A 22,071-nucleotide genomic window follows, 5' to 3' on the forward strand; every position below is an offset into this window, starting at 1 on the left:
GCAGGAATAAATAGATAACTTGATTAACACTATGTCTATTAAAGGAATTGAATTGATAATTAAAAACCATACACAAGAACACTAACCCTAGATTGCCACTGGTGAAGACTTTCACATATTTCAGGGAGAAATAGCACCAATTTTGCACAATTTGCAGAGAAGCAAATCGTTCCCCAACATATGCTATGAGTTTAGCATTTTTTAATGCCAATTTCTCTCATAAGTATAAATTTTATCAGTCAAATCCCACAATATATAAAAAGGAGGATAATATGCCATAACAAAATATGTTTCCTTTAACAAATATCAATTAGTGTATTTTATCACATAAACAATTTTAAAAAGAAAAATATATCATCTTAATATGTGCAGAAAAAACATTTGACATAGTCTAGCAAGCATCCCTGGTTAAAAACAAAACAAAACAAAACTTTCAGCAGACTAGGAATAGAATTGAGCTTCCTTAATCTGATAAACAGTTAAACCCATCTATGAAAAATCTACAGTAAACATCATCCTTAATGGTGAAAACTGGTTTCCCACTAAGAACAAGAACAAGACAAAAATGTCTAATTTTACTACTTTTACTTAAATTTTTCATAAAGGGTTTGCTAGTTGAACAAGGCAAAATATATGTGTGTGTGTATGTGTGTGTGTATGTGTGTGTGTTGATAACAAGTAAGAGCCAGAATACTTATTTAGGAAATGTGTATTTTAAGCCAGATACTACAACTTCCCATTTGAGTGGCTATTATTCAAAATTCTGATGGCACAGTGTATTACTGAGGGTATAGAGTTAAACATGTTAGAAACACAGTCACCTTAAAAAGCTTTGGTATTTTTGAAAATGTTAGACACGTTTACCGTATAGTCTGGTTATTCTACCTTTAGCTATTTGCCCAAGATAAATAAATGCAAATTCACATACAAATATACAAATGCTTCTAATTTTATTTCTAATAGCCAAAAGTTGAAAACAACCTATATTTAGGTGAATGAATGCAGAAACTATGGTATATCCATGTAATGAAATACTAGTACCCAAAGAGACAAGCTACTGACGCATGTGAAAACAAATTAATTTTAAAATAATTACGCTGAGTAGCGAAAGCCAGAATGAAAGAGCACATACCCTAGGATTGCATTTATATAAAATTTTAGAGAATACAGACTAATATATTGTAACAGAAAGCAGAGCAGAGGTGTATGAGATCAGCGGTCAGGGAGGCATGGGCAGGAGAGGGCTGGAAAAGATTATAAAATTCGTGAAGAATCATTTTGGTAATTTTACTACATTTATTATATTGATTGGACATGTCCAAACTTACCAAAGTGAACAACTTAAATATCTCCAGTTTGTTATATACTTATTATGCCTTCAAAAGCTTTTTAAGAGTGGAAAGGACTACATTGACCATACATTAAAACCTTACTGTAAATATTAGAAAATTATTACAAAATAATTATTGTATATGTGGTAAAGATGAACAAAATGTAATGTTTGAATTTAGGTTACTTTGTAACTATACTGCAAAATAACATGTTGATGTAACAAGAAGATCAAATGTCTCCTTATTTTCTTAGTAACATAAAAATATTTACCTCAATCTGTTTGAGGATGTTAAGTACTATGCCATTGCTTTTGAGCTGTAAAATAGGGTAAGATTTCTTCTGAGGCATGTTGCAGCACTATAATTTCTTTGAGAATATAAATACTTCTTTCCTTTGTTCAATAGATAAATTCTTAGGATGTAATATCAAGAGAGCAGTAAAGAATGAGTAGCTCCACTGTTTCAACAGTAGCCCAAGATATTTTCAGCTCTTCCCTTCCTCCTGGTATATCAGATCACCATAAACTCCTAATTGAGTCAGTCTTCTTTTTTTTTTTTGGTACTGGGGATCGAACTCAGGTCCTTGCACTTGTGCAGCAGGTGGCAAAACCACTGAGCTAAATCCCCAGCCCTGATTCAATCTTCTTAATAATCACTCAAATGTAGCCACTGCCTTTCACTTGGCTTCCCTTTCTTCCACCAAATAGACTGGTGTGATGCTCAGTGCAGCCAATTAACAATTTTGATTGATAGTTGACCAAAATCATCCAGAGAATTAAACCCCTAAAACTCGATTCAATGATGGTTTCCCTGTAATCTCTCAATGGCTGATAAAATTCTATGCAAACAAAAGTTTGATTTTAAAATCTAACATCTTTACCTTCTCTACTTCTTCCTGTTTGTTCTTAGTGAGCTCACTGTCAAGTGAAGGACATAGAAGTGATCTGTCTCTTATAAACTAGTGGCAATTGCTAAAATTAAGTGATATACAGAGTATTAAGATATACAGAGTGTTAAGTCTTTCTCTTATTGCTGAAGTCTGAAGGGCTATTTTTAACTGTCTCTGGACCTCCTGAGTCTCATTTCTTAGGGATCTGGCATCCTAGGTGGAAAGATTTGTATACCAAGTCCAGGCTGATGCCTTAGCAAGATACTCACTAATGCTAAATGCTTGCACGAAGTTTTCATGCTATCATCATAATAACACACTCAAAGGATTGTACAGTCATAGGCTCTTTCTGTGTAGCTGAATAATAAATTTCAAAATAGATTATTCTCAGAGAAAATTCTATGTGCAAGGATTGTCCCCAGCCCCCACCCCACTCCCTCCCTCTCTGCAAAGAGAAACACACCGCTGGCACAAGAGCCATGAAAATAACTCTTTACTGTGGCCTCCCAATCAATAAGGAGCTTTATTTGCTGCGTGTCACACCCTCTGTTCATTGTATTCACAAAGCTGACTTGGCATGAAAGAGGCAGCACAGAGCCAGCCTGGATTCGAAAGGGCCCTGTGCAGGACATCACAGCCCTGGCTAGCTCTAGCTCTGCTGTTAACTCACTGTGTGGCCATGCCCCTCTGGGCTTCAGTGTCCTTTGCTTCTAAATGAGGTGATCTCTAAGCGCTGACAAGGTTCAGAAAGCTGGGCTGGGGATTTAGCTCAGCGGTTTGACCACCTGCCTTGCAAGCGCAAGGACCCAAGTTTGATCCCTGGCACCAAAAAACAAACAAGCAAACAAACAAACAAAAAAAGATTCAGAAACCAACCACTGCATGATCCTAGAATTAAAAGAAGTATGTACCATAGGCTGACCTCCTGGCTATTTACAGGGTGAGACTCAGGACCTGTTTGAGCCATAGATGAAGAGAAAAGAATGAGCATCTTCTAGGATGTTTAGTCACTAGATTGGTGCCAGCCTCCTGGAAGAGAATGTCGCTTATTGACACAGTTACCATAGCAACTGGAGTATCATTTAGCACTGGGGTTTAGGGATGCAGTCGAGGTCTGTAATTAAAAAAAAAAATTTCTTTTCACACTATGTTAGTTTAATTCTCTCAGTCATGCACTTTAGCAATAGAATACACTTCCCTAAGGAGCATTCATTAAATCTCACCATACCATCATGAGAGGTAGCCTGGTGGGAAAAGGAATGCTGTCCAAGGTGTGCTACTAACTTTATTGTGTTATAAGTTCTTTCACCTGTTGGGGCCTCACTTCCTAATCTGTAAAATGGTGAGGAGGAACTACGTACTCTCTATGGTATGTGTCAGCACAAATATTCTACCTGGAGACTTATAAAGTAGTGGTGTAAAGAATATATTCAGCCTGCCAGTGGGATGTGATTGCTTGCACTTTGTGCCCCATGCTGCTTTAGTGCTCCAATCTGAACTGACTGACAGCATTTAGCAATTGGGAGTTATTTGAATACCTGGCTTATTTGTATCATAATCCAGAATTCTGGCTTCTTCTGAAAAACAAAACAAAACAAAACAACAACAACAAAAGTCTGATAACACTGAGCTGAAATCCTCCATGGCAACCCACAGCTGGAGTGGAGCAGCTGCCTCCTCTGAGGCCATAGCCTGTGTTCTCCCAGTTCCACTGTACCTCTCAGTCCTGGCCTGATCGCAGCCTCAAGTTGAATGTCAAGTCATTAAGCATCTCACATCTGTCCAGCTTTCTTATTGCATCCTAACACACCAGGCTTTTGTGTTTTCAGTGGCTGTTTAACACTTCTAGGATGCAGATGGCATGGTCCAAACTCTCTTCACATCACCAACACCATCATTTGACAATGATCTTCAGGGGAGACAAAAACTGGACCAATCAAAGCCCACCAGGGCAGATAACCAATGATACATTGGCTTCCAGGACAACTCACACTAGTCAACTAATGCTAAACAACCAAGCTCAGACACCCAGGCAACCACAACCATAGGTAATCAACAGGAGCTGTCACTGGCAGGTGAGCTGGTCACATGAGTCTTTGTTCTGTGACTCTCAGCAGGTCCATAACTCTCTGTGATTTGCTTTTGCATAAGTTGATTTCACAAATAGGCAATGATCCCTCTAGGGATAAAATTCCACAAAGTAATAAGAACAGGTGTGTGTGTGTGTGTGTGTGTGTGTGTGTGTGTGTTTCAGAGTTGAACACTAGGAATGTAGAGATTCAGACAGCCTGGGTTGAAATCCCTGCTCTACTATGTCCAACATACATCCTTGCAGGAGTTACCAAAACTTCCTGAATGTCAGGTTCTTCTTTATAAAATGGTGATGATAACAATACCTTCCTCATAGAGCTGAGAGAGAATGGAGATCCTCTATGTGAAGTACCTAGCACATTGTCTGCCTCATAGCAACTGACTGAAAATGTCTCCTCTCACATTCTTCTCTCTTACTATTGAAGATTTTAGAATTTTTCTAAAAATAATCCTGTTTGTTATTAAACAGTTGATTGTGCTAATCATATTCAACAGTCACAATCCAGAGTGATGAGTACTATTATTACTGTCATTTAAAGGTGAGGAAACAAATCCTCTTCCTGGTTAAAAACTTGTCCCAGGTCAGAGCTAAACTCCAGACCCTATCTGACTGCAAAGAATACGCTCTTAAGGACAAGCCCACACAGCTTCCATCAGCTAGACTCTCCCAACAGTGAGAAACAACTGTCCTCTTGTGTGGTTGAGTAAGTGAAGGTTTCCATCAAGAAATTCAACAAGAATCTGATGCTGACATTATCGTCTGTGTATTTGGAAAGGGTCAATTTGGTTTTGATATTTCATGGCATTTTTTCCTACTGAATTAATCATTCTTAAATTCATACCCTCCCCCAGTATTTGGCCATGCATTATTCCCCTTAATTAAAAAAAACAGTTTAATTGAAGAGAATGTTCATGCTGCTAAGAAGAAAATTGTCACCACTGCTATCCAGAAGTATTCTGAAAAGGATCCATTTGACTTGAATATGTATATTAGTCAATGTATTAGAATATATATCTATACCGGTGTATTTATTAGTACAGGGTACATATGTTTAGAAACCAGAAGTCAGCATAAGCCAGAAAAGGTGTCCCAACCAAATGACCAATTCAAATTTGAAACAGAAATCTCCGTAAAAAAAATAGACCACATTTCTCAGAAATGGACTCCCCAGTGTTGTGTCAGCAGCCTCCACTCCCCTCACCCCCATCAACAGCTTTTCTTTTTCTACTTTTCCCTTCTCTCCAGTCAGCTCTGACTTTGGCAAGTGGTCAAGAAGTGAACAAGAGAGATGGAAGTTCTCTGGGTGTCTGACCCCTTGCTGGGCATTCAATCATATGAACTGTGTAACTTGGTTTTTTTGAAAAATGTTTCCTTTCTTTTCCTCTCACTCCTCTAACGAACTGCCTCTTCTCTTCCCCACCACCACCAGAGGGAAACAATTGGCAGCATTAGTATTCCCATGAAAAGGGCCAGTCACACAGGGTGCACTGCAGGCCCTTCACAACTGCTCGAGGATGCTGCCAGAGCCTGAGAAGGGACCAACTCCAATTGCTCCAGTTCAAACCAGTCCTGGCAGGGGCAGCGGGAAGAGACAGAACAGTGATTCCCACAGGACGTGGTGCTTGCAGACCGACCATCCTCCCAGGACTCAATAGGGTTTCTTCTCCGAGATGATACCTGGTGTGCAATCTCCTTTTAGGAATGCATAGCTACACTGTGCATTTCTTCTCTTGTTGCCCTTTAAGAACAACTGGGTGGTCTCACCTAAACTGAAGTGTCTCCTTGTGTTGCTTCCAGGAATTGGGACACTCACCCAGGACACACTATGGTGCTTCAGCCAAGTGAAAGGCACTATCGAGATTGGAACCACAGAAGGTAGGAGAATGTTCCCTGGGCCTTTATCCTCTCTCCTTGGAGGTTTGTGCTGGTTCATATTTGAAAACTTTCATCTTTGCTTTTTCAATATAAGTTCCCACACATCCAGTTCTGAGCTAGGGATTGATTTGATCATCTCTTTGTGCCCCCTTTCCTTTTCCTGGTGAAGTTTACTTTATCCCCCACTGATTAGGCAGGATTGAAATGGACTTTCAGTGACATGAGTTGGGCTTGCAGGGATAGAGGCTGAAGGAAACAAGTCTTGTTTGAGGATGGTCTGTCAGCTCTGGAGAATTCTGAGTCCAAATACTTCCAGATGGTCTAGTTGTAAGCCTTCTGGTCAGGCTGGGCTGAGGACCACTTACTACCCACGAAGCACAGAGGTAGCCTGAAGAATTCAAGTCTAGTCATTTGAATCGTGGGAATATTGACTCCCTTTCTGGTTCTCAAGGGACTTTCTCATTCCAGGCTCCTTTACCTGGGACGATGTGTGAGGTTTTTCTCCTCCTGAAGAACTTGTTTTTAATCTTCTTTTCATTCCCTTGTAAGCCTGGGTCTGGAGACCTCCAGGATGCTCCCTCAGGGAGCCTGCATTTCCAAATAGCTGAATGATTGCAATCAGAAGGAACTAGAATAGCCCTTCTGGGTGTTTTAAATCAAACTTGAGCAGGTCTAGCAGGGTGCAGTAAGTGTTGCCTGAAACAGGTTTTCCTGGATGGATGGCGGGTGTGAAATAAAACTTGTCTGAAACTCATTTTAATGAAAGAAGGGTGAACAGTTGACAAGGCTGAACTTTAGTGTGGAACCTAATGTACATCAGTGCATGTGGACTTTGGGTCATTCCATAGCACCTTATTTCTGAGTAAAAGTATTCAGCTAATCTGAATACTTTGAAGAAGATGGTTTATTTGAAATCTTTCTATAATTTATTATCATAAACTCAATGTAATGGTGGGTAATCTGAAACCAAATGACCTATGTTTAAGGAGCAGGAGAAAACACACTGAAATAAATTAATTAGCCTATAAAATTAAGTTTTATAGAACATTTTTTGTTTTTGAGATACATTGTCAAATGGATCTTTAAAAAGATCCTTCAAAGCCCCTATGAAGACAAAGCAGGAATTATTAAACCCTTTATGCCCATCTAATCAAAAAATATTTTGAGTATTATCTATATGAAAACATTATGCTAGGAAATGATATTAAGAAAAAGAAAGAGGTGGTCGAGGAGTAGGAGAAGAAGGGAAAACGATACCTCAACTCTTAGCCTCGTGGATTTCAAGACATTAAAGGCAGGCTAATCAGTTATTTTCAATCTTGGCCATGACAAAAAAATCACTCGTGCTTTTTAAACAATAAAGGTCTCCAAGTGGTCCTGAGTCAGAGGTGCAAGAACCACGGTGGTGCAAGGTACTAATGAGCTTGCCCAGATGGTTCTGATGGAGCGGACTGGCATTTGAAGATCGCAAAGATAGATGACCTATTCCAGGTTATCCATTGCCATTGTTCTCAAACTCTGGTCTTAAATCTTGCCTTTTTGACTGACTCACTAGAAGTTATAAGGACCATATCTACCTATAGCTCTTATCAACTGAGGACTTACTATGTGATAAGCACTCTGCTAAATGCTTAAGATAAGTTAATAAAATGATACTCTGAAAATACTCAATATTAGTATGTTATTTTTTAAGAATATCATGATGGGCTGGGGATTTAGCTCAGTGGTTCTGGTGCCTGCCTCACAAGCGCAAGGTCCCAAGTTCGATCCCCGGTACCAAGAATATCATGATATTTAGGTATTTACTCTAATTTAACTCTCACCAAAACATTACAAGAGGCAGGTATTTGTTATTCCTATTTTACATATGAGGATATTGAATTTAAACAAGTAAAAATGTTAAGTAATTTACCAAAGTACCCCTGTGCAGGCTAGGTTTCAGATTCAGTCATTGGGATTCCAACACTTTTGCTTTTTAAACATTGTTTGGAAAGCAGAGATTCTGATTTTATAGTTTGGAGTAAGTTCCAGAAATCTACACTTTTTTCCCATGTGTTCTCAGATGATCAACATGGATCCAGGTAAACTGAGGTTACATTTAAATGTTTACTATACATAATAAGTAGATAACCGGATGAACTGACTGTTAATTGGATCATAGAACCAAGATCAAAATGACAATAAATTCCCAATTATGTCCGAAAAATATACTTCAAATTGTGAACTAAGGCAGAAGCATATTTTAAGAAATATAATCTGAACCCTAATGGCCCACCCCATGGTTCAAAGATGTTTTATACAGCAAAGCCATGTGGTGAGGCGGGTACAAAGTGGGACAAAACTATAAGACCCCATGGAAATTTACAAGGTGGGCATGAGGTGGGACAAAACCATGACCAACCAATAAGATTACAAGTACAGTCACCCAGATAATATTGATTAAATGGGGATCAAGTGGGAAGACAAATCACATACAAGGAATTTCCCACTTAGAATATCAATCACTGCTATCTATCTCTAGGGGAAGTAGTATTTCTTTTCCTTTTTATAATGCTAACCAGTGAATGTGCCTCAATTGTTTTCCATGTTGGCTCCTTGTTGTGTTGGCTCCTGGAGGGCTGGCGCCTTAAGGGAGGCCCTAACTGCCTACAAGATATCTAATTAACTTACCTATCTGCAATATTCCCCCCTCTGAAGAAGGACCCCTAACTGCTGTGAGGGGGCAAAGGGCAAAGACCAGTCTGTCTACTTCTGGCTGAGGGGGGTCATAGTTGTGATCAGCAGTCAGAGATACTCTACAGAGGGTCTATCTAAAAGCCTTCGATAGGCACCAGGCATTGTCATCTTGGGTAGTCTTATAGCTTTAAGTCTGGAGGAGACAAAGCCAAAGAAACAGTTAAGAATACATGGGCTAAATAATAAGGTCAGCAGGACTGCTATGAATATAGCGAACAAAGGTTTTCACCAGGAGGAACTAGTAATAGCCTCCCATAAAGAGGATAAGGAGAAGGTCCAGGGGACTTCAGAATCCAACATAGAAGTCATATTATATAGTTTAGCAGTTATGAGCTGTTTACAAGGTTGATGTGGTGGATCCCTGTAAAAGAAGTCTAGCACATTTGTCATTGGTTCCATTTGTATAACTACTTGGAGTTTGGCAGCCTCTAGGCAAGAATAAACAAAACTTTTAAGAAATTAGAGCATGTATAATCTAAGCATGAGCACACTAGAATGGAAGGGCAGGTTGGGGAGAAAGTCACACTTAGAAATTGAAATAGTGATTGTAACCTGCTGGCTCTTATAGATTCTACCATAGTTTTTTCCTAATGATCTGTAACTCTGGTCAGCTACTGGTATAGCTAGAAACTGCCAGAAGGTGTCAGAGACTGAAGCCCCTTTTTATATCTAGCTTTATTACTATGGCATTATTTTATACCTCTTTTGGTTATTCTTTTTCTGCTGGGCATTTAAGACCAAGTTAAAGTGAGACCTGTGTCAATCAGTATGAACTTCTTGCTATCTATCAAGGTCAGTTAAATCTCCTTAGGTAATACTTCAGAACCGTCCATTGAGCCTCTCAGCTCCTCTGTCAGTGTCGGCTGTCAGGATGGGTCACAGCCTTGCTTGACCATGTTGCTTTCAGTGAAAGTGTGGGAGATTTTCCCCTCTTGGTGACCCCTTTGGCACATGGTACATTTGTCCTCTGGTGCCCAGCAATCTCCCTGCTCAGGAGATTGAGTGACTTACCAAAGATGTAGGACCCTGTAGGAAAGGTTCCTCTGTGTCCCGCACCTTTGTTGGCCTTGAAAGGCCAGGGCCAAAATATTGGCTATCCTCATAGCCCAGGTACCTTTCTAGTTTTGGTCTCCAAACTTTAGTTGTTGAACATCCAGAAGAGAAGATCAGTGACATAAGTATTTCAGTAGGAACAGTGAGCTTAACTATTATAATAGTTAAGACATCAAGCACTTTTGAAGTATAAAGCACAGTTAGAGGGCTGTTATTTCTTATCAACCATGGTTGTTTTAATAGTTGAATCCCTGCAGAATGTTAACAGACAACAGTTTTATATTATACAGAAACAAGATTAAGAGCTACACATAGGGGCCAGGGATTTAGCTCAGTGGTTTTACCGCCTGCCTTGAATGCTCAAGGTCCTTACAATCTCTGGAACCAAAAAAAGAGCTACACATAGTATTTTAGCATGACAATCATGATGACATTTTCTTTGTGACACGTGTCCGTCTTAGTATGGAATAGTCTTTCAGTCAAACACCTCCATCTGATCACAAGAGATTAAATGACATAAAGAAAACTCTTATTTCTTTTTTGTTATCCTTTAGTAGGATGCCATCTAAAGAGAACATACATATTGGCCTATAAATGTACCTTAGAAGTTCACGTCTAGCCCCTAGTTTTAGTGTGACACTGTTTCAACTGTTTGACGACTGAACATCCCTAAGTGTGGTGACACATAACATATCTATCACATAAGTTTTTTAAAGGATTATTATTTAATTCATTATCTCATGTTGGCTTGATATGTATATCTTATCATAAGTAGCTGGAGCACAAGAGAAAGGCAGATACTTGAGTCAAAAAAAGATCATTACCATAAACAATATCTTAGAAGACTTGTACACCCAGAAGGCATGAATATATATACCATGAAATAACAATGAGTATCAGTTACATAAAAACCTTTGTCACTTAATTTTGTTTTGTACCAAGAACATTTTAAATAATACCTTCTTTTCCCACAGAAAACTTGGACCATGACCAATGTATGCATATCACAATGATATGTTTAGCAATGTATTTCCCATAAGGCTATGGAAATTATTGGGGTCCCCTTTGTGAACAAAGGCTGGAATAAATTTTTTCCAGGCAGCTGCTCCTTTATTTACTCAGGGCAGTCCTGTCTGGTAGTTTTCCTAAGCCCAAGAGTCATTATTTAATTATCTTAACAAATTTTTAGATGACCTATGAGAGCCAGATCATAATAACACATTATTTTGACCAATGGAAGATTCCCAAGTTATACACAGACAACAATATGTACTGTATTTGTAAAACCAGTTGACATTATTTGGATAATCTGGCAACCTGGGAGAAGCATGTCATTTATCTATAGTTACAGGCAAACATCTTAAAAAATCCAAAATGCAAAAAGAAAAAAGCTTAAACGTAACAGCTGTACATGTTGTAACAAATTGAACAGACACACACACACACACACACAAGAATTTGTTTATAAACCAGAGTGCACTCAGATGTATTTGGCCAAGTTGAATTATAATAGCTTTTATACTTATTAGGTTTATAACTATTTAAAAGACTAGTCAGAACTTTGTAGATCAATTAACAGAAATCTCTTATGCTAAGAATCAAAAGGAATAAAAATGTTTTATACCTGGGAAAGCAAAGACCATTTTAAGATGGGCCCTAAGCTGACAGTTTATCTGACTGGAATACCCAGCTATAAATGCTTCTCATTGTTGCTTTGATAACCATAGTTGTTTGATAGCCACATGTAATTGTTCCCTCTAAAGGGAGAGACTGTTAAAGGTAACTTTAACTACCTCCAGTGGGGTCTGCTCAGGGCAGGTTTGCATGTAGAAGAGACTAGGTGACACTCTTTGGAGCTAAGTATGAATTCCATGCATTGAGGGAAGAAGGCCTGCCACCAACCTGTTGTGCTGTAGATGTCTACCTATGACCGTTTTTTCCCATTTCGAGAAAAAAAAAAAAACCCAAAGGAAAAGAAGGCATCCCTGTCTATCCCTCTTGTTCTGTGCCCAATCTAAGGTGTCCCTTAGACTTTATCTCATCCAATGCCAGTGGTGGCTGACTAAAGGTACAAGGAAGTGGCCAGAGCCAGGTTAGCTGTTCTTACCATTCTCTAATTTTTCATGAGGGCTGAAAGACAGATAAATCTGAACTAAAACTTTTACATTTATCTTTTAGAGTTTCAGGATTAAACCTAGACCAGTTTTCTATATGGCCCAGAGATAAGTGAAGGTCAGCTTTACTCTGGAAGGATTCCAGGAAAGGGAAAGTCACCAGCAGCCACAGAAGAGGGAAGTGCCTTGAATCAAACTGCATTATTTCTCAGGGGCAGGGCAGTGGAGAAGGGACAGAAGAGTGCCTTTAAGTATGGCACAAGAACTAAACCTTAACCATCTCAAGTGTAGAAGGAAAATTAAGATCAAGAGAGTGGAGCTGTAATACTTAGCAAAACATGTCTCCAGAGACAAAAGCTATGATTGGCTCCAACTGAATTGCTAAGCAGAAAATCAAACCAATAATCAAAGAACCTGAATGGCTGCTTTTTTGGCTCATGAGAAAGAATAAAAGTGTTCTAACTATATTGTTTAGGGATTTTTAAAAAATAAATTATTTTGAATCTATAATATCTAATTTATGACTTAAATATCTTATAGGCTGTTGAGCAGCTCCCTGATCTTGTAGAAACATTCCCAAAGCCATATCTCACCTTTTATTAACATACAAACTGAAATGGTGTCCTGTAGTTAGGCACTTAGAAGTGCTTGTTTGAACTTCTAGAGTGCAATCTGGGAATGAGGTTCCCAGGTGTCTGTCTCTTGGGTTTTTCTATAAGCTGATAGAGGGGTTACACAATGTCACTATATCCTGCTATCTGAAGGCCACAAAAGCCTGTAATTTCTAGGAATGTCCTTAGCTGTTTTAGAGTCAGGCTGAGAAAAGGAAAGAATTGGTTTAATTCTTTCTTCACCCAGTCTTTGGGTTCCCTTAGATATAATAAGACCTAAATATTTTACCTTAAGGCTGCAAAGTTGTGCCTTAGATCTAGAAACATTATTACCCCTGTCTGTTAGAAAATTCAGCAGAACAGATGTTTTGGCTAGAAAGCTCTTCTGAGGGGGCACATAACAGCATATCATCTACATATTGCAAGACTGACTTGGAAAAAACTAGTATTTCCTACTGTCAAATCAGGATCTAGGGATGTCCTCATCTATTTCCTGATAAATAGTTGACAATTTAAATTAACTGAAGGGCTTTAGTTCTCATGTTTCTTAGACCTTCAAGAATACATACCTGAAAATGTCTTCTATTTAATCTCCTATCTAATTGGCAGGCCAGTGAGGGGGTCTTGTATAGGAACTGCATGTGTTCTAGTAGGAACCAGTTGTTACCCTGGTTGCCTGTCTTTTGAGCTTCCAAAATTAAGATAATATTTGTTTCTACATGTAGTAGTAGCTTGTAATACTACTTGTCTCTCACTAGAAATCAATATTTGATTTAAGAGCAACATTACATCTTTCTAATCTAGTCCATAGGTCTGAGTAAGTCCTCTAAAGTTCTCAATGTATACATTAGGGCCATCTGAAAACTTTCTTAGGTCTCATTTGATCTGTCTTAAATCGCTGAGAGAAAAAGACAAATGAACACAGGTAGTCCCATATTTGCCATTTACTTCCGGCAAGGGATGTTGTCTTTGAGGGACCTGAACAATTTAGCTAAGGATGGATGTAGCTTCATGGAGGTTTTAATTATGGCTGGCCTCCAAACTTGACCCTCTGCAACTGGTGGTCAAGGCTTAAAGTTGTCTTGTAAACTTTGTTCACAGGTTCTAAAGGGTGAGGAGCAGCCTCAGGCTTAGAGGTTCTGAATGTCTTAAGGGTGAGGTGTCTCTCATTTTCCTATGTCCCACATTTACATTTGAACACAAGCAAGAATTACTTCTTCATGTAAAGACAATCTCAACATAAGATGATTTTGACCATTTTCTCTCTTTTACAGTATAATTCTAATTGAGATAGCATCATAGTACTTTCTTCTGTGTACTTGGCTTTTGGAGGTAGGCACATCCCACACGGGTGTAGAGAAGTATTAAATTGGTCCTTAATATATTCCAAAGGAGTAAGAAGTTCACATATGGAGCTCCTAATCTGAAACAAGAGAAACAAATACAGTGTCCCATAAGCCTCTGCTTGATTCCTGTGTCCCCTAGGGCATCCCCCAAGGTTTATACCACTCCAGGTATGGAGAGAGAACCAGAAAATAAAACCAGACTGGACCATCTACCCTTTACCAGCACGCGATCTTATCTTCCTCAGGTAACTCATATCCTTACTCCAGTAGGTACTCTCAAAGCACAAGTTACAATTGACTTCATCCATAACAATCTTGTTTAGAGAAGGAAGTATTGCTAGCAAACCAAGAGATTTAAACCATTGCTTTTTAATTCCTTGAAAGAAAGAGGAAAATAGGTCAACAAATAGGGCACTTTTGCTGCTAAAGAGATCACCTCCAGAGATGGTAAGTCAGAGATTCTGTCCTGGGGCCTAGGGCAGAGAAAGCTCTGACAAATTTCTGTTGTCTATCCAGTCATTTAGGCAACTTTTATTAGCAAGACAAGGCTACTTCTTTAAGGTCCATTTTAAATTCACTAAGTATTTGAAACCATAGGTCCTTCTAGAGGCCACAATCTACATAGTAAATGCACTAGTAAAGGCACTATTATTGACTTCCTATGCACCCATGAATGAAGAGAAAGGCTGGCTAAAATAGTCCCATATTCTAGCTAACATGTAAAAACACAAATGCAAGTTACCAATTGATATTTTCCCTAGTGTAAGACAAAACAGTTGTTGGAAGTTGCATTAGTCTGACTTTCTAGAAGGAGGAGCAGTCTGACTACAAGGGATTCTCAAATGAACTCCCAATAAGTTGGAGAAAAGTTTAAGGGGAGTTTTTAACTCGTTAGCAGAGAGAAAAAGTCCAAATAAATCTCAAACTGGTTAAACATCCAAAAATCACCATATAGCATTTTATAAGTCCACAGTCCACATTCCAAAGTCCATAACTTATTGGAAAAGCCATTTTTCTCCCCTACACACATAAATGATGGAGACCATGCCTAGAAGGGGGAGACAAGGTTCGGGTAGGTTTTAATCTATCAAAGATTTGTTTTTTATGTCTGACATAGGATCCCATCTTACTAATAGAGAAAGGAGTTGTAGCTCAACTCTTAATGAAGGCTTAAGAAAGGGCTCTGATAGCATCGTCTCAGATCACTCTGAGACAGGATATCTGGTGATCACTGACAGAGTTCCCCTTTCACTGAGGGGTCCAGATAGGGACAAGATGTGGAGATTTTCTGCTGATTACCTGGATGGGCTGTTGGGCGCTAGATTCTTCTGAGGGACCTTTGGGCATCCGCCAGAGGGTAGCCCTGGCCATGACCCCTCAGTTGTCACCTCAGTTTCTGCTAGTTCCACACAATCAGAGATCTGTCTCTGAGAGGAACCCAGTTGCCCATCTGGTCAATGTTCCACCCACCATTGGTGACAATGGGAGTGGGGATTCACCAGAGGACAACTGGAGAAACCTGTCCTCTGCTTTGAGAGCGGCAGCTGCCCTAAAGGCAATTACTAGCTGGCAGAGTAACCACTATTTGACATCCTATGAGGGAAAGATAAAAGCCTGAACTGTCTTTATCTGAGGTGAGTGTATAAGAGACCCATTTTACAACATTTTTTAAGCAACTAAGTCCAAATACAACACATATAAAAAGCAAGAATGAAACATAATTTTAACAAAAGACAATGCATAAGGAAAACAAGAAATTTGCAAACATTTAAAACACACAACTTAAAATTAAGACACTTTTGAAACAAAAGCCAAGACAAAGGCCAGAATTTATATGAAACAAAAACCAGAATCTATGAAACAAATGTTGAGAGCCTATGAAACAAAAGTTACAATCTATGAAGCAAAAAGACCAAAGTTAGAACCTATGGAACAAAAGCAAACTCTTACCTCCGACCAGTAATCTCTTGGTGGAAGACCTCCAAAATGATATAGGGAGAAGAGATATAACTCCCAAACTTACTAGGTATCCAAAACAGGAGTTCATGTTCTCTAAAATCTAAGAGTGAATTTTAGGAACAACGGAGGTTAAGAGTCGGAAAAATTTATGGGGAGAAAGAAAGCTTCTCCCCAAGAGAGACAGAAGGGGGACCAGAAAGTGGGTTGCCCCCTAATTATTATTTATATGCTACCCAAATTGTCATAACTGCTGTTATGGTATTATAGAAGTAAAGCTAACCAGGTGAAGTGACAAAAGTAAATAAACATAAATATTTTAATGCAGTATTTTCAACACAAAAACTAATGCAAAGAATCTATGATGAACAAAATATCAAAATGTTAAATAAAGACACAATTAGTATTGATTTTTTTCTTAATATGGCTCAGTAAGGTACTGTTACTACTAATTTAATTAAATGTGTTTCAGGCAGTAAGCTTGAAGTTTTTCACATTCCAAGTCATTCAGTAAGACTTCAGATGAAAGATAGATACTATGAGTTCAACAATAAATATTTAGTGAGTGCTTACTGCATCTAGGTACTGTTCCAGAAAGTGAAAACATTGTAAAAATAAGTAAAATGTAGCCCAAGCTCTCAAGAAATTTACCATTGAGGACTGGGGGGATAGCTGATCCCAAGTATCAAACAAATATACAAGCAAATGTACCATTTAAAGAGGAAATAAAGTATGCTATAAGAGAAAGCAGTATTAAATCAATAAATATAGTAGAAAAAAAGATGAGCTAGAGACAAAAGTGCTTTGGCTAAAGAATGAAGAATTTCAATACAAAAGAGCTAGATATATATACACGATGGGGAAGGGACAAAGACAATGAGAAAAAGCACTTAAGATACACCCTAAATAATATTTTAAAATATAATTTCATTTATTCTTGTCCCTTTCTGATTATTAAAACAAAATATTCTCCAAGCAGAAAGATTTAAATGTAACTAAAACATACATCAGAAAATAAATTTCGTTCATAACCTCACAACCCACAGATCAATACTGTTAAAAGTTTGTGGTGTATTTTTCTAAACTTTTGATTGTGCATACATATTCATCAATTGATTCAGTCAGTCAACAAGCACCACATGCCAGATACAAGGCAATGAATAGGTCAGATTACAACAAATAAATTCATCACCCTTTTTTTTTACCAAAGAGAAATCATAATGGGAATACTATATTATAATTTTATGTTTTCATTTAATATATAGTGGTCATCTTTAATATTATAAGAAGTAGGTATCTCCTAATTTATTTCCCAAAATTTTTAATTTTTAATAACAATGTTATGAATACCTAATAGTTAAGTCTTCACATTTATCTAGGAAAAACTGTGTAGTACAGTGGGTAAGGGTCTATTTTGTTGTAGCAAAAAATGCCTAAAATGTGGCTTTCTGATTATTGGCATGGAGCAAGTCACCTCAAACTTTTATGATCTATTTCTTGATATGTAAAATTGGAATAACAAACCCTATTTTTATAAGAACTATGGTAATAATATATTTTTAACAACATAGCCCATCAACAATTTTTAATAATTACATTTAGTTACTGTGATTATCATTGGGATACATTCTCAAAAATAGAATCCCTTGGTCTAGGCAAGTATTTTAAGTTTTTTAAATTTACAGTGACCCAGGTCCTTTAGACAGGTGCTAATGACTTACAATCCACTAGCAATATTTAATGTTGACCATTTCCCAAATTCTTGAATTTGAAGCATTTAAAAATTAGTTTGATTTTTTTTTTTTGGTGGTACCTGGATCAAACTCAGGACCTAGTGCTTTTGAGACAGACGCGGTGCCACTGAGCTATATCCCCAGCCCTAAAAATTAGTTTTTGCAATATCTTTAATTCATACTTTAATTACCAAGCATCTCAGAAGATTTCAGAAAGCAGAAATTATGAAACATGAAGTAGAGGAAACAGCTTGTGCAAAAATCCTAAGCTTTGTAAGCTCAGAAAGAGGATGGTCTCTATTTTGCTGAGGCATAGAGTACTTGCAGAAGCAAAAGTGAAAGACTACACTCAAAAGGCAGGTGGGACCCAGGATGTAAGGTGTCGAGTGACATTAAGTAATAAATACCCTACACCTAGAGCCTTGTGATACCACTTGATATTTCTGAGGCTTGAAAAATGTGTTGCTGTGCCATACTGACATAACTGAATTCATATGAGCTCATTTTGGCAATGCAATTTAATCAATTTATTGGTAAAACAGGAATACTACTGTATTCATTAATTAACTTGAATCAATTCACTCAAATATTCAATTACTGTTTATCAAGTGGCTGCTCTGAGGTAGGTACTGCTCAAGTGAATATGATCTCTGAGGTTTTAATGAACACTGGGAAAGATATAAACAGGGTAGGATGAGAGAATTCCTGAAGGAACGGGGCACCAGTGTAGGGCTGTCAGAGGAGGTGGCCATGAGCCACAGCCACGAAGATGGGGATGTACCCACAACTAAAGAATGATGCCTTGGCTGTTGGAGAGAGTAATCAATGAGCACATGTACAGACCTAGCACCAGGAAAGGAAGGATGTTTTCAAAGCACATTGAAGAACTCTGGTGCCTCATGTTGAGTGAGAGAAAACTGTGTGTCCTGAGAGGAAGAGCAGGGTTGGTAACAAAGGGCTCCATCAGGCAGGCCTGTTGGGTCACCTTACAGCACCTGGATGTTATTTTAGACTGGCAAGTCTCGTTTCTGCTGAAGCAGTTTAAAGATGAATGTATTCTGTTAGCATATGTGCTTAGAGGAATTCTGGGAGAAAATGTGGCTTTATTAGAGAAGGAGCAGATGAAGAGATGAGAATAGGTTGCAGATGAATTTCAAGGCGATAGGAAGGATTGTAGGTGAATGGCAAAGTGAGTGCTAAGATAGCTCCCTGGTGTCAGCCTTGAACAACTGGGTGATAGGTACTGATTACTGACACTAGGAATCCTGGAAAAGAAACTATTTAGGGGGAAAAATCATGAGCTTCACTATGAACATATTAAACATGAAGATAGGCTTAAATGCCAAGAAGAAAATTGTGTATATGTGTCTGGGAGAGAATCTGAGAAGCAGGTAGACACTGGGGTGGCTCAGTATATTGATGGTTTCTGAAACAACTGAAATGGATGTTGTCACACAGCATGCGACCGTACTGACACACAGTCACCAAACACCTCAGGGATGGCCTAAAACTTTCACTGTTTTCCCAGGGGTTAGGATACCTTCTGAGCATGGGTCACTTAGTTTAGTTCTTGGAAGACACAGTTTGAGTTTCTGATTCTGTACTATTTTTGTATTTGATTTGCCTGGCATGCACATTTCATAGAATATATGATTTCATCTCATAAAGATTTACATTATTACATTATTAGAAGCAATTTGCATACTGGAAATTGTGTACTCTGGACATCAGACAATTTTAAGATTTGGTATCTGAGTGGAAAAATGTCAGTTTCTGTTTTTTTCCCCAGCTGTAGCACATAGCCATTTTCATTCTGATACTAGAGTTTTAGGGCATTTTGTTTCTCATTTTGCAGTTTTTCAGTGTCTGTCAACATAGGTCATTTCACCTTATTCACAGGAAATGATTATGGTATTTATTCTGTTTTGGTTCATGGGAATGACCTTTTTCATTCCCCACCCTCTGAAAAGATCATTCATGTGGAGGGAAGGATGCAGCAATCTATCGATTCATATTTCTAATGAGAGAAAAATATCAATGTGGCTGTTAATGTGAGGTGCATTCTACACACCTTAAAGTAAAACCTGATGACTTTTACTGTGAGTGAGTTCCTAGCAAAGAGTTCTCTACTGGTAACATTTGCAAGCTCTTATCTTTGCACTGATGTTTAAATTAAGTGATTCTTTTTCAGCCTCCTTTTAGCGGTTGTGACTCTTTTCTTACACCAAGAATGAAAAATACCAATTGGGCCATTTCAAAGCAATATAAAAACCTGTGAATTTCTTCTCATTTTACAGAAAGAAGTCAGCAAATGACAATAGCCTTTCTTAGATATTTATGCAACATAAGTAGCCCAGGATTATTGTGCCTTCAATCCCATAGATGTTAGTCTAAAATATGTAAAATGGAGCTTTACTTGTCTTGTCCTTCCCTCTTTTGGATATATGTGGTGATTGTGATAAAAATTCTCATTTCAAGACGAAGTCTTGTTCCTTTGGACAGAAGTTTTCTGGATCAGCAATTCCCAGGAGTTACTAATCAGGTACCCATTTGAAATCATGTTATCCCTAATTTTAAACTTGTTCTGCCGTCCAGTTAGCAACCTTAGATCATTGAATGATTTTCCAACCTATTGTGCATTTAAATCACCTGGGAAGGCTGTTAGAGCACATATTTCTAGATCCTACACCTAGAGATTCTGATTCATTAAGTCTGGAGCAGGGCCAAAGAAATATGTATTTCTCAGGCATCCCAAATAATTCTTACATAAGGTGATCCCAAAGATAGACTGAGAAATTCTGTTCTTTCTTTGCTTACATCTGGGGGCTACTGTGAAAGCAAAGCCGATAGAAAATCTGGATGTATTTTGAGTGCTTGTAAAAAAGAAAGCAGGAAGGTAGTAAATAAGGGGGGTCACTGTGCAGCCACGATCTCCGCCCCAGGCATTGAAGGGAGTGAAAACCTCTCCTTTTGAGTATCAAAAGAAAGCCAGGAATCTCCTCTCTGCATCCTGTAGTCTACAAAGGAATTTCCTATACAGTTTTACTTGGTATGGAGCTCTAGTCTGCTGGAAGCAAAACTGGTCTGATTATGAACAAGTTGCTGTGAGATGAAAGCACTTTTGCTCAGCTGTGATGGGGAAGTCCTGAGGTGAGAGGGCTCACAGGACTCTGCAGGTGGCCTGGTGTGAAGCAGATTCTGTGAAGGAAGGGAAGCAGGTTCTATGTACAATGCTGAGGCCAAACAACCTGTTTGGTTTTTATGCATTAGGTAATTAAATATTTCTAAGCCAACAACAAGAAAAATCTCCATGGCTGTTTATTTCACCCCTTCCCTAAAACCAATCATGTTAAATGTGCTTAATCATCAAATACTATTTATGGAGCATCTGGCATGTCCTGGCCACTGGGAAGATCCATGAGGCCATAATCATGGACAGGACCCTAAAACAACCTGGAAAACAACCTGGCACTAAGTGGGGGCTCCAGGGTATTTGTTAAATGGACAGAGTCACTCCTTCTGTCTGCCCTTTCACTAATTCCATGGTTCCAGTTACCCATGGCCAGTCATGATCCAAAAACATGAAATGGAAACTTCTGGAAATACAATCCACAGGTTCTCAGTTAATTACTTACTATTCTGAATAATATGATGAAATTTTATGCCATACTGCTCCATCCTACCCAGACACAAATCATCCTCTATCTAGCACATCTGCATTATATACATGCTATCTGCCCTTTAGGCACTTGGTAGCCATCTCAAATATCAGAATGACTGTCATGGTATCGAAGTGCTTATGCTCAAATAATCCTTATTTTACTTAATCATGGCCCTGTGTGTAAGAGTGGTGATGGAATGAAGGCACCAGGGCACAGAATATGGAAAGAAAGATCAACTCTGCTACTCAGAGGCAACACTCCAGGGCAAATAGGAAAAACCAGTTTGATTGAGGTTCAGTACCATCCTCAGTTTCAAGCATCCACTAGGCATCTTGGAACATGCCTGACATGGATAAGGGAAGACTACTATAGAGCAGTCAGTAGCTAATAAATGTCAACTACCCCAAAAAATCAAAATTACCTCTAATATAGCTGTATTGAATATTTTAGGAGAATAAAAAGGCTCATTTAAAACAATTCATTAGAGTTATACAGCACTTTTCTACTTTTAATGTATACAAGTCATTTTATTTCTTATATCCCATGAGAGATGACTACAGTAGGTTTTTATAATCTCATATTATAAATATAGAAAGATAGTTCAGATATTATAGGTAGTAATGTAGATTACTTGCCTTAGTTACTTTCTCATTGCTAGGACAAAAATGCTTTC

At 38.3% G+C, this 22,071-nt stretch overlaps 1 protein-coding gene across 4 annotated transcripts in view; it reads left to right on the top strand.

The window, feature by feature from the left end:
* Positions 1–5,796: 5,796 nt before the first annotated feature.
* Ppp2r2b (protein phosphatase 2 regulatory subunit Bbeta) overlaps positions 5,797–22,071 on the top strand; it is a 455,995-nt gene continuing 439,720 nt past the window's right edge. For 2 of the 4 annotated variants that reach the window (XM_087180445.1, XM_004854353.4), the window contains exons 1-2: positions 5,798–5,992; positions 6,110–6,187. In XM_087180445.1, the coding sequence (XP_087036571.1) occupies positions 5,983–5,992; positions 6,110–6,187 (88 nt within the window). In that variant the 5' untranslated portion in view covers positions 5,798–5,982. Of the gene's footprint in view, positions 5,993–6,109; positions 6,188–22,071 lie in introns of all 4 variants that reach the window. The other 2 variants (XM_004854352.4, XM_087180448.1) reach the window with 2 other exon arrangements.

The sequence above is a fragment of the Heterocephalus glaber genome, unplaced genomic scaffold (genome assembly GCF_053883595.1).
Source record: "Heterocephalus glaber isolate CG9 unplaced genomic scaffold, H.glaber_assembly_v1.0 deba00001463, whole genome shotgun sequence".
Lineage (NCBI taxonomy): Eukaryota > Metazoa > Chordata > Mammalia > Rodentia > Bathyergidae > Heterocephalus > Heterocephalus glaber.